This window comes from Daktulosphaira vitifoliae, unplaced genomic scaffold (genome assembly GCF_025091365.1).
Source record: "Daktulosphaira vitifoliae isolate Bord-2020 unplaced genomic scaffold, ASM2509136v1 Scaffold_5, whole genome shotgun sequence".
Lineage (NCBI taxonomy): Eukaryota > Metazoa > Arthropoda > Insecta > Hemiptera > Phylloxeridae > Daktulosphaira > Daktulosphaira vitifoliae.
The window spans coordinates 23386396-23401125 of record NW_026099576.1 but is presented as its reverse complement, the minus strand read 5'-3'; the positions used below and the strand labels follow the sequence as shown (position 1 = coordinate 23401125).

General features: G+C 25.4%; 3 protein-coding genes and 1 non-coding gene across 12 annotated transcripts in view; 1 reads left to right on the top strand and 3 right to left on the bottom strand.

Moving 5' to 3' along the window:
• LOC126906604 (dynactin subunit 6-like) overlaps positions 1-290 on the bottom strand; it is a 69307-nt gene extending 69017 nt beyond the window's left edge. The window contains exons 1-2 of one of the 5 annotated variants that reach the window (XR_007704286.1): positions 125-290; positions 53-88 (exon numbers count right to left, since the gene is read on the bottom strand). Coding sequence is in view for 4 of the 5 variants with exons in the window: in XM_050687270.1 (XP_050543227.1) it covers positions 53-63 (11 nt within the window). In the remaining variant the exon portion in view is untranslated. The remainder of the gene's footprint in view (positions 1-52; positions 89-124) is intronic. The other 4 variants (XM_050687270.1, XM_050687269.1, XM_050687268.1 and 1 more) reach the window with 4 other exon arrangements.
• The window catches only part of LOC126906606 (dynactin subunit 6-like), a 142228-nt gene extending 137482 nt beyond the window's left edge, over positions 1-4746 (bottom strand). Inside the window, exon 1 of the mRNA XM_050687274.1 lies at positions 4724-4746. The gene's annotated coding sequence lies outside the window, so the exon portion shown is untranslated. The remainder of the gene's footprint in view (positions 1-4723) is intronic.
• Positions 1-10675, top strand: part of LOC126906586 (valine--tRNA ligase-like) — a 143687-nt gene extending 133012 nt beyond the window's left edge. The window contains exons 1-18 of one of the 5 annotated variants that reach the window (XM_050687230.1): positions 586-789; positions 861-1062; positions 2288-2534; positions 3850-4078; positions 4411-4590; positions 4658-4782; positions 5075-5220; positions 5277-5393; positions 5482-5716; positions 5790-5912; positions 6104-6211; positions 8121-8280; positions 8342-8619; positions 8693-8881; positions 8942-9056; positions 9118-9284; positions 9826-9978; positions 10521-10674. In XM_050687230.1, coding sequence (XP_050543187.1) covers positions 705-789; positions 861-1062; positions 2288-2534; positions 3850-4078; positions 4411-4590; positions 4658-4782; positions 5075-5220; positions 5277-5393; positions 5482-5716; positions 5790-5912; positions 6104-6211; positions 8121-8280; positions 8342-8619; positions 8693-8881; positions 8942-9056; positions 9118-9284; positions 9826-9978; positions 10521-10610 — 2949 coding nt within the window. In that variant the 5' untranslated portion in view covers positions 586-704 and the 3' untranslated portion in view covers positions 10611-10674. Of the gene's footprint in view, positions 1-585; positions 790-860; positions 1063-2105; positions 2218-2287; positions 2535-3849; positions 4079-4410; positions 4591-4657; positions 4783-5074; positions 5221-5276; positions 5394-5481; positions 5717-5789; positions 5913-6103; positions 6212-8120; positions 8281-8341; positions 8620-8692; positions 8882-8941; positions 9057-9117; positions 9285-9825; positions 9979-10520 lie in introns of those variants that run through there. The other 4 variants (XM_050687233.1, XM_050687231.1, XM_050687232.1 and 1 more) reach the window with 4 other exon arrangements.
• A 407-nt stretch (positions 10676-11082) lies between these two features.
• On the bottom strand, positions 11083-11154 carry Trnaw-cca (transfer RNA tryptophan (anticodon CCA)). Its single transcript has one exon. It is a non-coding gene; the product is annotated as a tRNA-Trp (tRNA).
• Positions 11155-14730: the final 3576 nt, after the last annotated feature.

Below are 14730 nucleotides of genomic sequence, written 5' to 3'. Positions count from 1 at the left end.
AATCATATCCCATTTACAGACCACACAAATATATTATGTATGAAAAACTTACTTAGATGACATAATTAAAACAAAGATTACTGTAATTACAATAAATGNAATTAAAACAAAGATTACTGTAATTCCAATAAATGGATTTATATTTAATTCATACAATGTATAAGAAATCAAAAAAGATATAGTATAATTTTCTGAATAATCACAATTTTTTTATTGCTTCATAACTGTTGAATCCTATAAAAACTTTCATGTATAAAGTTGGTTTAATTTAAAAAACACTATATTATCAATTAAGTTATCAAACCACATCATTTCGCAATTATTACCATAGATAATAAAGAATTTTTATTATCTATGATTACAACAGAATTATTAATTCCTATCACTACTATCATTTTAATAATGCATCACATTTACAAGATTTTTCAAATTTAACTAGAAAGATAACGATGTTACTTAAACATTGATTCTACATGTTCGATATTCAGTAAAATTCATAAAAAAATTTTTTAAAAATATATTATCTGAAATATTTATTAGACTTTAAACATAATTTAAATAATGTATAATTTATATTAAAGTAGAAAATTTTCAATTATAAAAGATATTGTTAATACATAAATTAATTTTCTTGAAATTTTTATTCTATATTGATAAAATGTATTAAACATTTTTAAAATAAATTTTAATCACAGTTACTGAAAATGCATATTATTCTACTTAGAAATAGGTATTTTAAAAGTCCTCGTACGATAGGTTGTGTTTTTTACTCTATTGATTTTAAATATGGTAATGTTTATTTTAATAAATTATTCTAAATAACTAAACAAAATTCAATTTGATATTTTAATTATTAACAGGAGAAAATCAAATATTACCGCCAAAATATGATCCAAAGTTTGTTGAAATATCTAAAAATATTTCTTCTCATTGTACAAAATCAAAACTTTCAATTGCATACTCTGACATTTTTTCTATGATTCTACCACCACCTAACATCACAGGATCTTTACATTTAGGGCATGCACTCACCGCGACAGTTCAAGATGTAATTTCACGATGGTAAGGTGTTATTGATTACAGAGTAATCAATATTTCACATTACAGACTTTCTCGAAAATTATTGTTAATATAAAAATGTTTTATATTAAAAGTTTTTTTTATGATTTTAAACATTGAGTTATGTTAATTTTGTATTTTTAAAAAATAACTGTATCGGTTTTAGAGGACAAACTTTAATTGAAAATTTAAACAAAAACATGTCTTATTTTTAATGCGACTTTTATAGTTGTTTTTTATAAATATTACAGTTGAATAAATTAAATTTGATATAGCTTTTAATTAACAGTCCTTTTAATAGTGATTAAAATAAAAACAATTTTTCTTGTTTTTATTCTTATTGATACAATTATAATTTGACTATGATTTGGTGGTATCTTTTATGTAAGAAATCTCATGGCTGTCTTATAGACCTAATCAAGAGTAAAGAGAATTTATGTTATTATACTACATTTTTTGTACTTTAAATTTATCAGAAATTACGGTTTATTATACAGTATTAAGTGATATCTGACAATATGAGTTTATAAATATTTATAAGACAATATTATTCTGTTTAACCTTATTTATTTTAAGTTCTAAAATAACATTAAACAATTCATTCAAAATTTAATTTAATTTCAAATACAAAGGGCTGTAATGTGTTTCTATTTGATTTTTCAAAGTTCATAACCTTAAACCTTGACAGATTCTTTTTGAAAATTAAGGTTAACATAAACTAATGTATTTAACTATAATATTTTGGGGGCACAAGATACAATATTTTACTATTTATTTATTTGTAAATAAAACAAATTTATCAAAGAAGAAATTTTTAATTGTATATTGAATAATTTTACTTATTATTGTTATGTCAACAAGGTAATTGTTTTATGATAAATATAAAATGTTTGATATAATTCTATAGATTATAGATAACATTGTTTTTACTTTAACTAGACTAATGTTTAGTGTTACCTCAAATTTCGAAGTTCTCCAGTTTATAGTATTTAACTAATTTGTTAAAGATTTAAATTTTAATGGATTTTGCTAATTCTTGTTTGTAGTGTACGAGATGTTTTGACCTATGATTTCATATTGGTACAAATTTTTAGAGTTGTTTAACATTAACCTTATAAAAACTCATTGATAATGTATTTATGTAAATAAGATAAATAAGTAACTATTATTTTTTTTCATTAATTACATTGTCTTACCTGAATTTAAATTGAAAAGTTTTAATTTTTAGGTATAGAATGAATGGTGTGAATGTAGTTTGGGTTCCTGGTACTGACCATGCAGGTATTGCTACTCAAGTAGTTGTAGAAAAAAAACTACATGCCGAGAAAAAAGTTTCCAGGCATGATCTTGGTAGAGATGCTTTTAATAATGAAATTATGAAATGGAAAAATGAAAAAAAGAGAGTGATAAAAAATCAGTTAGTAAATCTTGGAGTCACTTTAAATTGGGATAGAGAATTTTTCACAATGGATAATGTTAGTATGGATATTGATGATTTGTACGAGGTGTGTTCAGAAAATAATGGGAATTTTTAGATTTCATGGGTTTGGAAAGTCCAATTAACAAAAAAAAATTTTCATATAGTTGGTACACATGTCCCTGAAGTATGATTAAATTTTCAGTTGGATCCATTTTTTACTTTGTCAGTAGCAGCCGCTGACGGTTGGACTTGTTTTTATTAGCTCGGCAATTTTTGTTTGTTAAAAAAAATGGATCGAAGGATTTGTATAAAATTTTGTGTAAAAAAATGAAATAAAGGGTAACAAATTGTGTGAAATCTTAACAAAGACCTATGGTGAGTCTGCCATGAGTAAAGCAAGGGTTACGAGTTTATAAGGGTTTCCAAGATGACAATAAAGATGTTGAAGCTTTAGCACAAATGCATAATATTTAATGGGAACCTTTTTAAAGGCAACAACATAAATGTAGTCAAATAAATAATTATTTTTTTCAAAAAACGAAAATTCCCGTTATTTTCTGCGCACACCTCGTATACCTCTATTTTATTTTTTTTAGTATATTGTCAAAACCATAATAAGTTTTTATGGCAACTAAGAAAAATTAGAATTTATGCGACCCTAAAAATAATCCTTATCGTTTATTAAGAATTAGACCTTTTTTGCTTATCAATTAAAGATATAAATGAATAAAACAAGGTTTTCAACTCCTTTTTCGTGTCATTAACATATACCCCTAAAAAACATGTAGTTTTTGACATTATTATTTGTTTGAGACAACATGCATAAGACAAAAGGTTGTTCCTTCAGTAGCTATAATTCCTTGAAAATAAAAAATTGTGTTGAACAACATTTTCATAAATCTTTTGTTTTTGTTCTGTAGATACAATCACAGAAGTCAAATGCTTAATATAATTTTTAACACATGAGATTATAAATAACACAATAAAGTATTTTTTAGATGATGTTTTTAGTTATTTTTATTCTAATAATTAAATATGTAAATCCTGAATTTATTTCTGACACGCCCTTTAAACTTTGTTTTGTGGTATTTTCTTAATTATTAGTTATATTTATTATTATTAATATTTAAATTAAGAGAATTATATTAAAAAATTTAAAAGAGTTGATAGTCTTCAGAATCAATGAGAAGTCTGTTCAGAAAATTTCTTATAAATGATATTGGTACTGTATAAATAATACATTTAGTATTGTGCTCTTTGGTAGACATTCTTTCTGCAATTTAAGAGTGAGAACATACTTCATATATAAATATAATTTTGAGCTATTTATACTACCTGTTATTAATGAGTATATTCTTAATTTATTTTAGAAACAAAATAAAGCTGTTAATGAAGCTATTATACGATTATTTGATGATCAACTTCTATATCGAAAGAAATCACTAGTAAATTGGTGTTGTACTTTACAGTCAACAGTTTCTGATATTGAGATTGATTATCAAGAAATACCAGGGAAAACTTACATTGCGGTTCCTGGTTATCAAAGCCCTGTTGAGTTTGGTGTATTAACTGATGTTGCTTATAAATTATACAACTCAGGTAAGTTAGATAGTTAAGTATTAGTGTAATATCTTTTATTATAAAATTATTATAACTCTTCATACAATTTAATCTACATTTAACTATATGTAGATTTTTTTTTGAGTTTTGTCATAGGCTGAAATAAGTAGGGATATGAGGGGCATAGCCACTCTAATTTACAAATTAGCTCATAAATAAATTAAACAAATATTTGAGAGAGGAGAATGTTAGATATAATAAGCTCCTACAAAAATTTTGTTGAAATTGTACCTACAAGTTTTTTATAATTAGAGTATTAATTAAAAACAGAGACCATTGTTTAATACATATTTATTGATTTTTATTTTTAGATCAAGAAATAGTTGTATCTACTACTAGACCAGAGACAATCTTGGGAGATGTAGCATTAGCTGTACATCCAGAAGATGGTAAATACAAAGGACTTATTGGCACATTAGTTTGGCATCCTTTTAGAAAATGTACGATACCAATTATAGTTGATAGTTCTGTTGATAAGAATTTTGGTACAGGTAATATTTTATTGATAGTGTATTACAACTATTAGTATTATATTAAAAATTAGTATTTTATTTACAGGTGTTGTAAAAGTAACACCTGCTCATGACATATTTGACTATGAATTAGCAATAAAACATAATTTACCAATTAAATCAGTAATAGATGAATCCGGTAGAATAAATTTTGAAGATCAAGAATTTGATGTAAGTTAAGTATAATTTTGCTTATTATTATATTGTTAAAGCCCAAATTGTCTTCTGTTATTTTCTTCATCTATAAAAAAAGGCAAGTAAAACTTCATTGTACACAGTAATGTTATCTTACAAATAAATTAAGAAAATATAGGTATAACTTTATGTATAGGAGGGTTAAAATGTGTGCACAATATAAAACAATAACAATGTTCATTTTTTGAATTTTTAAGTATATTGGTGTGTGATTTAGTAACAAATTTGATGAATTTAAAATTATAACACTTTTTTGATTACTTAATAGGGTTTACCTAGATATGAAGCTAGAAAGGCAATAATTAATCGTTTAAAAAATATGAATCTTTTAAGAGGGTTTTGTGATCACAAAATGTTAATACCTGTCTGTAGCCGCACAAGAGATGTAATTGAATATATTCCAAAACTACAATGGCATGTATATTTTCCTTAGTTTTAAATTTAACATCTTATCTCATTTTTAATTGTAGGTTTATTAATTGTAAAAATATGGCTCAAAAATCATCAGTTGCTCTTCGAAATAGGGACTTAGTCATAGAACCTAAACACTATCACAATCAATGGTTTTCATGGCTTGATAATTCAAAGTAAGTATAGTTGTGTTTAAACGGAAAAATATTTCTCTAAATGTGTAATTTAGTTTTTATTTTTATGAGTATGTTGAGGTTTTTTCAGAGATTGGTGTGTATCTAGACAGCTTTGGTGGGGTCATAGATTACCATTGTTTGAATCTAAATATGGTTGGATTGCAGCACATAGTGTTGAAGAAGCATTAGAAAAACTAAAAAACAAAATGCAATTATCTACTAAAGAAGTAAATGAGTTAAAAATTAAACAAGATGAAGACGTATTGGATACTTGGTTTTCTTCAGCTTTACTTCCATTTTCATCATTTGGATGGCCAGAAAAGGTTTGATTAAAAAAAAAAAATAATTTAACAAATTTATTTCCTAAATAATTAAACTTTTATAAATGATTAATAGTCAGAAGATTTCAAAAGGTATTATCCTTTAAGTGTTATGGAAACAGGTCATGATATTCTTACGTTTTGGGTAGCTCGAATGGTTATGTTAGGTCTGCATTTGACAGGATCACTTCCATTTAAGGTATAATATTGTACAGAATAAAATTATTATTATTTAGTCAATCAAAAAACACAGCAACATTAAAAAAATTAAGTTTTTTATTATTATTATATCATAATAATAATAATACAATAATAAAAATTATTTACTCACAAACAAGTTTAGTTAAAGAATTATGTTTGTTATTTATAAGTTTATATTGCTCTTTTTAGAAAGTAATTTTACATGGTATGATTCGAGATGCACATGGTAGAAAGATGTCTAAGAGTGTTGGTAATGTTATTGAACCTGATGATATAATTCAAGGTATTTCAATTAAAGTAAGAAAAATAATAAATAATATATTTAATAAAAAAAAATGTCCACAAAAATAAATTTATAAATGTTTGACTTATTTAATACTAAAAATATTATATTTGTTGAATATTAATAAATTTTGTGAAAGATTACATTAATCATAATTGAATAAGTTATTTTGTAAATATTATAAGACATTAATTTTGGTAATACAAGGGTTTGAGATTTCAATTATATTTAAAACACCCAGCACAGTGGGGATGTGGCATAGTTGGCATAGATTTAATCTGACAGTGATAAAAATCATTATCATAAGAAACGCTTCGATGCAAATCAGTAGATAGTGTTTAATTCTAAGAAATTGGTGGATAATTACAAAGCAACATCAACTTCTATTTCCTTAATTATATCCAGATTAGTAATTCTTTTACTTATATATTATATAATTATTATAATTAATTGTTAAATTCAGGTGAAACTAAAAATCATAAATCATATACATTTGACGTATCATTTAGAAAAGTAGGTCTAGTGAGGGTTGGCAAAATAAATTGTAACCACAAAAAAAAACCACATAGTAAAATAATATTAACATGAATAAAAAATTTCTTCTCACGAAAAGTGATGGGATTCTTGATATTTATTGAAGTTATTGAATCTTAATGAGATAAAAATCAAATAAATTGAACATTTTTTTCTAACTAAAAAAAAAAAATGCAAAATATTAATTGCTACAGGCGGATGCCAACCTCGTACCCTTAGCGTGAAAGACACAAGTGGTACCGATTTGGCAACTGTTCGTCGCTTTCGTCACATGATAATATTAGCAATTTAAGCTAAGTTAAATTTAAAAGTTATTTTTTCGACTTTAAAAAAGCAAAAAAACTTAAATAAGTTTAATTTCTTGTTTTTTGAACTTTATTCTATGTCAATTAAATTATATAATATTCATGAAAGTCAGTGTATTGCCCTTATAAGATATTTTAAAATAAAATAAAATACAAAACCCAGGATTTTAACACAAAAATAGCATATTTTTAAATATGGTAGTAGCTATTTGCAAATAGAAGATAGGTCGTCGAGACAAATTTTTTTTTTTTTTTTTTTATAATACATCAAAAAAACCTTTAATTTAATATATGTTTAAAAGACGCGGTATTTCCGGAACATTTTCAAAAATTAAGTTGAAAAAATTGGTTTTTATAAAAAAGTTGCTATTTTAAATCCCCCCCCGTGAGCAGTTTAAGTGTTAGATTTTCAAAAAAATGATATCCAATAAAAGGAAAATATCTAAGGTTTTAGTATAAAAAAAAATTATGTTGATTTTTGAAAAAGTTATGGAAGTTTTAAGAAAAAAAAGTGAAAAAATGACAAAATTTACCGATTTTTGATTTTGTAATTTTTTTGGAGATTTCTCCCATTTGAGGGGAACGAGGGAAAATTTTTCAATTTTTAAAGGTAATGTCTTCAACTTGATACGATTTGTGATCTTTTGAAAGAAATCGGTCCAGTGAGAGCTAAGAAAAAGTGGCAACAGACATAAAAAAAAAAACACATCATAATAAAATTAATACCTTCTCAGCTAAAATTGTTTAGATAATTTTCTGTAAAAGATATATATTCCATGAAAAAAGGAAAATATATCTGTTTAATATTTTTATTACAAGGCTACAAGTTTATTTTTATTTCAAAATATATTTGATAATGTTTTTTAAATGACTAATTTAATTTCAAAAAAAAATTTATGAAACTTTTGTCTTTTAACATTATAACTTGCCAATTACTTTATTTTAAGAACTACATGGAAATAATGCAACTAATTTTAAATTTATCTAGTTAATCATAGAGGTTTCTTCTTCAAAGGTTCATCTACTATAATATATTATTTGTGTTAATTATTGTAAGAGTTTTTTATATTTTGAATCTGAATAGGACCTTCAAGAAAAAGTAAAAATCAGTGCAAAATCTGGTTTAATATCTGTTGGTGAATTAGAAAAAGCATTAGTAGGACAAAGAAAAATGTTTCCCAATGGTATCAAAGAGTGTGGTACAGATGCACTTAGATTAACACTTGTTTCACACAACATTAAAAGTAATTATAAAAACTACTACTTTTGTTTTTATCATTTGTAAAATTAAAATATTTATTTTAGACCAGGTGATTCATTTTGATTTGAATGAATGTTATCGTAATCGTATGTTCTGTAATAAAATTTGGCAAGCATCTAGATTTGTTTTGATGTGGGCAATTGAGAAAAGAGTTATTGAATATGATTCTCCTAAGCCCATAACAGTTACACAACAATGGATACTGAGTAGATTAGCTGATACCGTGTTACAATCGAATGCTAAACTTAAGAACTATGATATATATATAGCTACTACCAAAATTAGAAAATTTTTTTATAATGACTTTTGTGATATTTTTCTGGTACGTAACTTAAAAGTTATAGTAAAAATCAATGGGAGACAAACATTAAATTAATTCTATTATTTAAAAATAGGAAATGTGCAAGCCAACTTTTCAGTATGGTTCAGAGTTAGAAATTAAAACAGCTTGTGAAGTATTGCTTTATACTTTAGATACTTCTTTTAGACTAATACACCCTATAATGCCATTTTTAACAAAAACTCTATACAATTTTCTACCTGGTAAACAAGGAAAATATTTAGAATATCCTAAAAGTAGTGAGGTATGTTTTAATAATTTTTAATTGTATGATTACCTTAAGTGTTTAAACTATTTTGTTTAGTATGCAGATTGGTGTGATAAAAAATTAGATGATGAAATGATTATAGTTAAGGATGTAATAACAGCAATCAGAAGGGTACGATCTATTAATAATTTCAATAAAGATCAATCTGAAAGTAATATTACATTTCTATTTTAATAGAATATATATATATATATGTACTTAAACCTTTGTAGTTATTTTGATTACAAAACATCAAGAGTTACTAAAAAAGTTTGAAGATATTATTCAAAATCTATGTGGTTCAAAGTCTTTGTGTTTCATGAACAAAAATGAAATTTATAATATTCAATCAATTACTGATTTTGTTGAGGATCATACAGAAATTCATCTTCTACTTAAAGTAAATTTTTAAATTATAATTTTGTGTTAAAAATTTAGCTCTACTTAAAATCTTTGAGGTGTTATTAAGTTAAAGTTATAAATTGAAAAATATGATCATCCTAATATTTGTTTTATTATTCCGAAAAATAAAGTAGTATAATTATAAAGGAAAAATAAATATTTTAAACTTTTTTCACTCTTTGGACAAGAAAATTTTCATGATTGAGATTAAATTTCATTCAGTTCTCAGTTAAATAAATGTGAAAGATGTATTGCAAATAATGAATATTTTATTTATACTTGATATTATTTATATAATACTTTTTGCATTTTTCTTTTGATGAAGGTGAATTAAATTTGTTTTTATTCAAAACTTTTTTACTTTTATCATTTATCTATATTTTGTTCTGGCAACTTTTTATCATAAAAAAATTATGCCACGAGAGTGTTTTGATTTTTGTTATAGTGGAGATATTTTGATTCTTAAATTTGTATATAAATTATTTATTTTTTAAAATATTTGTCAAAATTTTTTTTTTTAATTGTATACATTTTTTTAGGGAAATAGTCTAGAATATAAAAAGTATTATAGTTTATTAAATTTAAGGAGACAACGACTTGACAAACAAATTGCCAAAGCTGAAAAAACTTTTTTTAATGAAAATTGTGGTAAGTTTAAAATATGCGAAGATCAAGAAACAAGAGATAATAAGGTATTTATTTAAATATTTTTTATTCTTTAATTTTTTTAGTTTTTAAACTATATTGATCTGCCTCAATTTTAGAGATTATTAAATACATAGATTCCTAAAATCCTTATTAAAAAAAAATACCCAATAATTTTTCATAAAATTTTCATTAAATATAATTTAATGTTATATTATACTTATATTTTTTCAAGTTAACTTTATAGCTTTAATTTTTTTATTTTATTTGTCTAAATAACTAGTAATTAGATACATATGTTTGGAAGTATGGGGTACTGGGTTTAATTCCAAGGGTGCCAACGAAGTTTCGTGTGATTTTCTCATTGGTGGTGTCGGGTTTCTGGTGCTAGCCAGCCATAATACCTGTGCCGTCCATCATTGGTCTAGCCAAGAAACATTTTTTACCCCCTAACATTTGAAAGAGGGCCCCCATCTTCTGTACCATATTAAGTTGGGAAATAAAAGGATGTAAAACAGATCATTATTTGTCTAAATTTTCCAAAAATATTTTATATTGATTGAAATATTACTATTTAAATTGTTCACAGTTGTATTCACTGAAAAAAGAACTTGAAAGAGTAAATATGTATATAAATACTTTAAAAAATAAAAAAAAAATAGAAGAATATGAAGTTTAATGAAACATGTTGTATATCTTTGATAAAACAACAATTTAATAAATTGACTTATAAATTCACTAATTTGTTGATTTTAATTATTTAGTTTTTTAGTTCTATTTAGTAAATTATTATTTCAATCATTTTTAAAAACTTGTTATTTTTTTATTCATAGGATATATATTTTTTGTTCATCTTTATAACAAATGGAGTAGGATTGTCATTGTTTTACTTTTTCACGAGTAGTTTATTGCAAAGTAATATAATAATTAAACTAATATCACAACCCTAAAAATTGATCACCATTCTATTCTAAAGTATTATAAACAAAATTCAGAAAAAAAATTGGCTATTAATTGTAAAAAAATGATTTTAATTGACCTTATGTATTAAATAGTAATAAGAATATATTATTAGTATTTATTTATAATTAATTTGAATAATCAGACATGAAGTAATAAAATTAATTTAAAAAAATGTCAAAAAATTCTATTGACCTCGACGTGATTTGAACACGCAACCTTCTGATCTGGAGTCAGACGCGCTACCGTTGCGCCACGAAGTCTGTTGATAAATAGTGAGATAAAATGACACTTTTAAGTAATTTTTTAATTTGTTTACTGATAGCGTAATATTAAATAATTATTCCATTACTTAATTGACATGTTTGAAAAAATATCACAAAAATGTTGGTATATTTTTAAGGATGCAATATTTTATATAGTGAAATTTAGAAACTAAAGCTGAGTTAATCAACAAAATTAATTAATTGACCTAGTATATTTAGCAAATATCCGAGTCGTAAACTAATTCGTTGAAATGAAAATGATAATTTAAAAAATGTCTTAATATTCTTAGATTATTATTTATTCCAGTTAAGTTAAATAGTTCGTCAAACAAAACTTAAAAACTTACTTTTAAACAGCTACATTTTAATACGTGCCTGAGTTAGTAATAATTATTTTTGCTGATGCACATTACTTTCGTTATCTCCGTGAAAATGAATACACTTTATTTGTAAGTTGTATTTAATATTTAATTTTGGAAGGAGCTTAAATTTATTACTTTAGTAAGCATGCTAGAGATAATTTTTTTGCTATAAAGCAGTAATCAAAAAAAAATGTAGTTATATTTCTTATAAATTATATTATATGTTGAATATAAATACTGATTATTAAAATGTAATTTAAAAGTGTATAAATAACTAACTAGGTAGCTCTACACTATTCTAACAGTGTAGAGTTACTTAATTTCAGAATGTTTTATCTACTTAAACTTATTTGATGGAGTTGAGCTATTTCTTTTATTTTCAACAAAAAACTAATTTTGACGAACCTTGCTTGACCAGATTTATGCAGTTTTTGGGTATTGATTCAAAATATGATGAACTTAACTATATTGTCATTGATTTAACAATAACTCAGGTCCCCCCATCATTGATAGCAATGTTCATTTGTAAAATAAATTGATGAACAAAAAAAATCTAAAATATGGAATTTTGTAGATATTTTTATTCAGGCATGAAATTCTGACTACGCTACTGCAATAATTCGTATTTGATTTATATATTTATTTAGATTTTGAGTTACCTTTCTATATAACTAAAACTGATAGAATTTTTACAAATTTTCAGTGATCATAGGGTATCTAGATTTAAATCGAATTCTTTAAACGTATTAATCATTAAAATCGGTCCAGTAAGATCTGAACATTTTCATGGACAAACATAAAAATAAAACATTATGGTAAAACCGTACCATTAAATACACGATATAATATAATTGATACTTTCTCAGCTATGCATTGAAGCTAATAATAGTCGTTAATCATAAGACGTTATAATAACCTACATAAAATTATACCTTCATTTAAAATATGAATTCGATGATAACAAAATGTCAATGTTGAAAAAATGTCAGATATATTGTCGAATCACTGATGACATGTTAAGTTAAATACTCAAAACAAGGCTAAATGGCAAAATAGGTGAAATTTGCTGCTATACTCTTTTCATTAAAATCAAGTATATGCCTGGCTACAATAAAATGTACATATGTCAAAGAAGGAAATAATTTATAATAGTAAAATTATTACGAGTGTCTAGCAATAATGAACAAAAAAATTATAATATATTAGTGTGATCACAAGTAAAACATTAGTTTGCTGTGGACCTACAGTAATGGAACAGTTTCAAGTAATAAGTCTGTTGGAAAATTAATGAAACTACATCATTTGTTGTATAAAGACGTTTCGGTGGTAATATTAATAACAATTTGTTTTAATATTCAAACCGATCATCTCTTTTGCTTGTTTTTTTCTCAGCATCATTTCAAAATAGCACAATAATTAAAAGATATTACTTTTCATTAAGTTGACAGCATCCTCTTCCGAAATGCGAAATCATTTCCACCCCTTATTGCAGATAAATATTATTATGATTGATGTATTTACGGTAAATCCACCGCGTTCCATCTTAATGTATTGTATAGGAACAAGTAATTTGAAAATACAAAATACCACCAAAATCACCTTAAATGATAATTTTCCAAATTACAATGTCTTTTTCATTAACGGCAGGGTATCCATTAACCTAATTGATTTAGTACAGCTAATATTATGAAAAAGTTTTTTTTTACATGTTATTTTTCACATGAATAATACTAGAAATTTTCATTTTAATGTACAATCATTTCTTATTGCTATACTTCTGTTGTTAACGAATGGAAACAATTTTTGAAAGGATGTATTATATCTCCCTATAATTTCGTTCTCTCTAAAATTGTATTTATATAACAATAAATATACTTTTTTTGATATTTTGGAAGGACTAAGTTCCTCCAATCCACCCCCCCCCAATTTACGCCTGTGGTTATCAATTAAATATTCTATTAAAATAATAAATAATTTTGAAAAAATGAATAAGGAACAAATAAAAGAAAATGTTAGAGCGTTATTTTTTGTTCCGGACCATATTGTTTTAGTTTATCAGAATCCTAAACAATTTTTGTGAAATCTTTATCGGTCATTACTGTAGTAACTTTCAAGACTAAAAATATTTTATCTCAAAGACTCATATTTTAAAAGTCATATTTTTCTCAGAAAAAAATCAAACAGCATTGCAGAACTTAATTTGTTTGAAGTTTTCTTGGAAATACACCGTTCAGCCATAGATGATTTGAAAGAAAGCATTGCCACTTATATTATCGTGCGATTTTATCGGAAACATCTGTTTTGCGCGCGTGACAAACGTTATTTGCTGGAGCGTATGTATTTATTATACACTATTCTGCATGACTTATCACAATAAAAACTTATGTACAGATGTGAGTAGTATGAACAAGGGGGCGTCAAGATAAGGGACGGAGGACGGTGTTCAAATATGCACATCATTTAGCATATCATTGGTATGCGATATCACGACTAAAACAAAATCAACAACGTGTTGATCACAATGTCCTCTTATCGCTGACGTGCGGATCGGGCGAGGGGGTTGCATTATTGTGTTGACACGTAATCGCGGGGGAGTGAAGTGTTCGATTGTGACTAAAAAAAACAACAACGACCCTCGCAGAATCATTAACACGCGACTCGTACTTAGACTACCCCGTCGACATTCGGATCAGGGTCATTTTAAAAAGATTCCAACTCAAGATATAAAACCTATCAAAGTTACCCATGTCATCGAGATACGACGCTCTGTTATTTTAATAGCCGTGCGCCATAAATAATGTTCATTAAACTACACGCAGCATTATTTTTTATTACAATAAATCGTACGGCAAGCATGGTTCGCATAGATTAAGCAAAAAAAAAAAAATTAATAACAAAACGAATAAAGCTAATAGCCTAAACCATAACACTAAACTCGTGTCTATAACGATAGACTGCGGTAGCAGTTATGTATGCCAATAAACTCTAAAAGTGTACGTGTTTGCAAGGGCGATTATAAGAGTAAAAAAAGTGCACGTTATTTCAACGCTCCGCACACCCTTCCAAATCCTACGGTGCTCAAATTGATCTATCTGCATCTGGAATTTCCAGATTTATAACATACCTTGCCAATTTGAAATTTAGTCTATGTGATTTAAATTGCACTACAGTTATAATAAATCACATAGTTTCCCTGGACATTAATTTCATT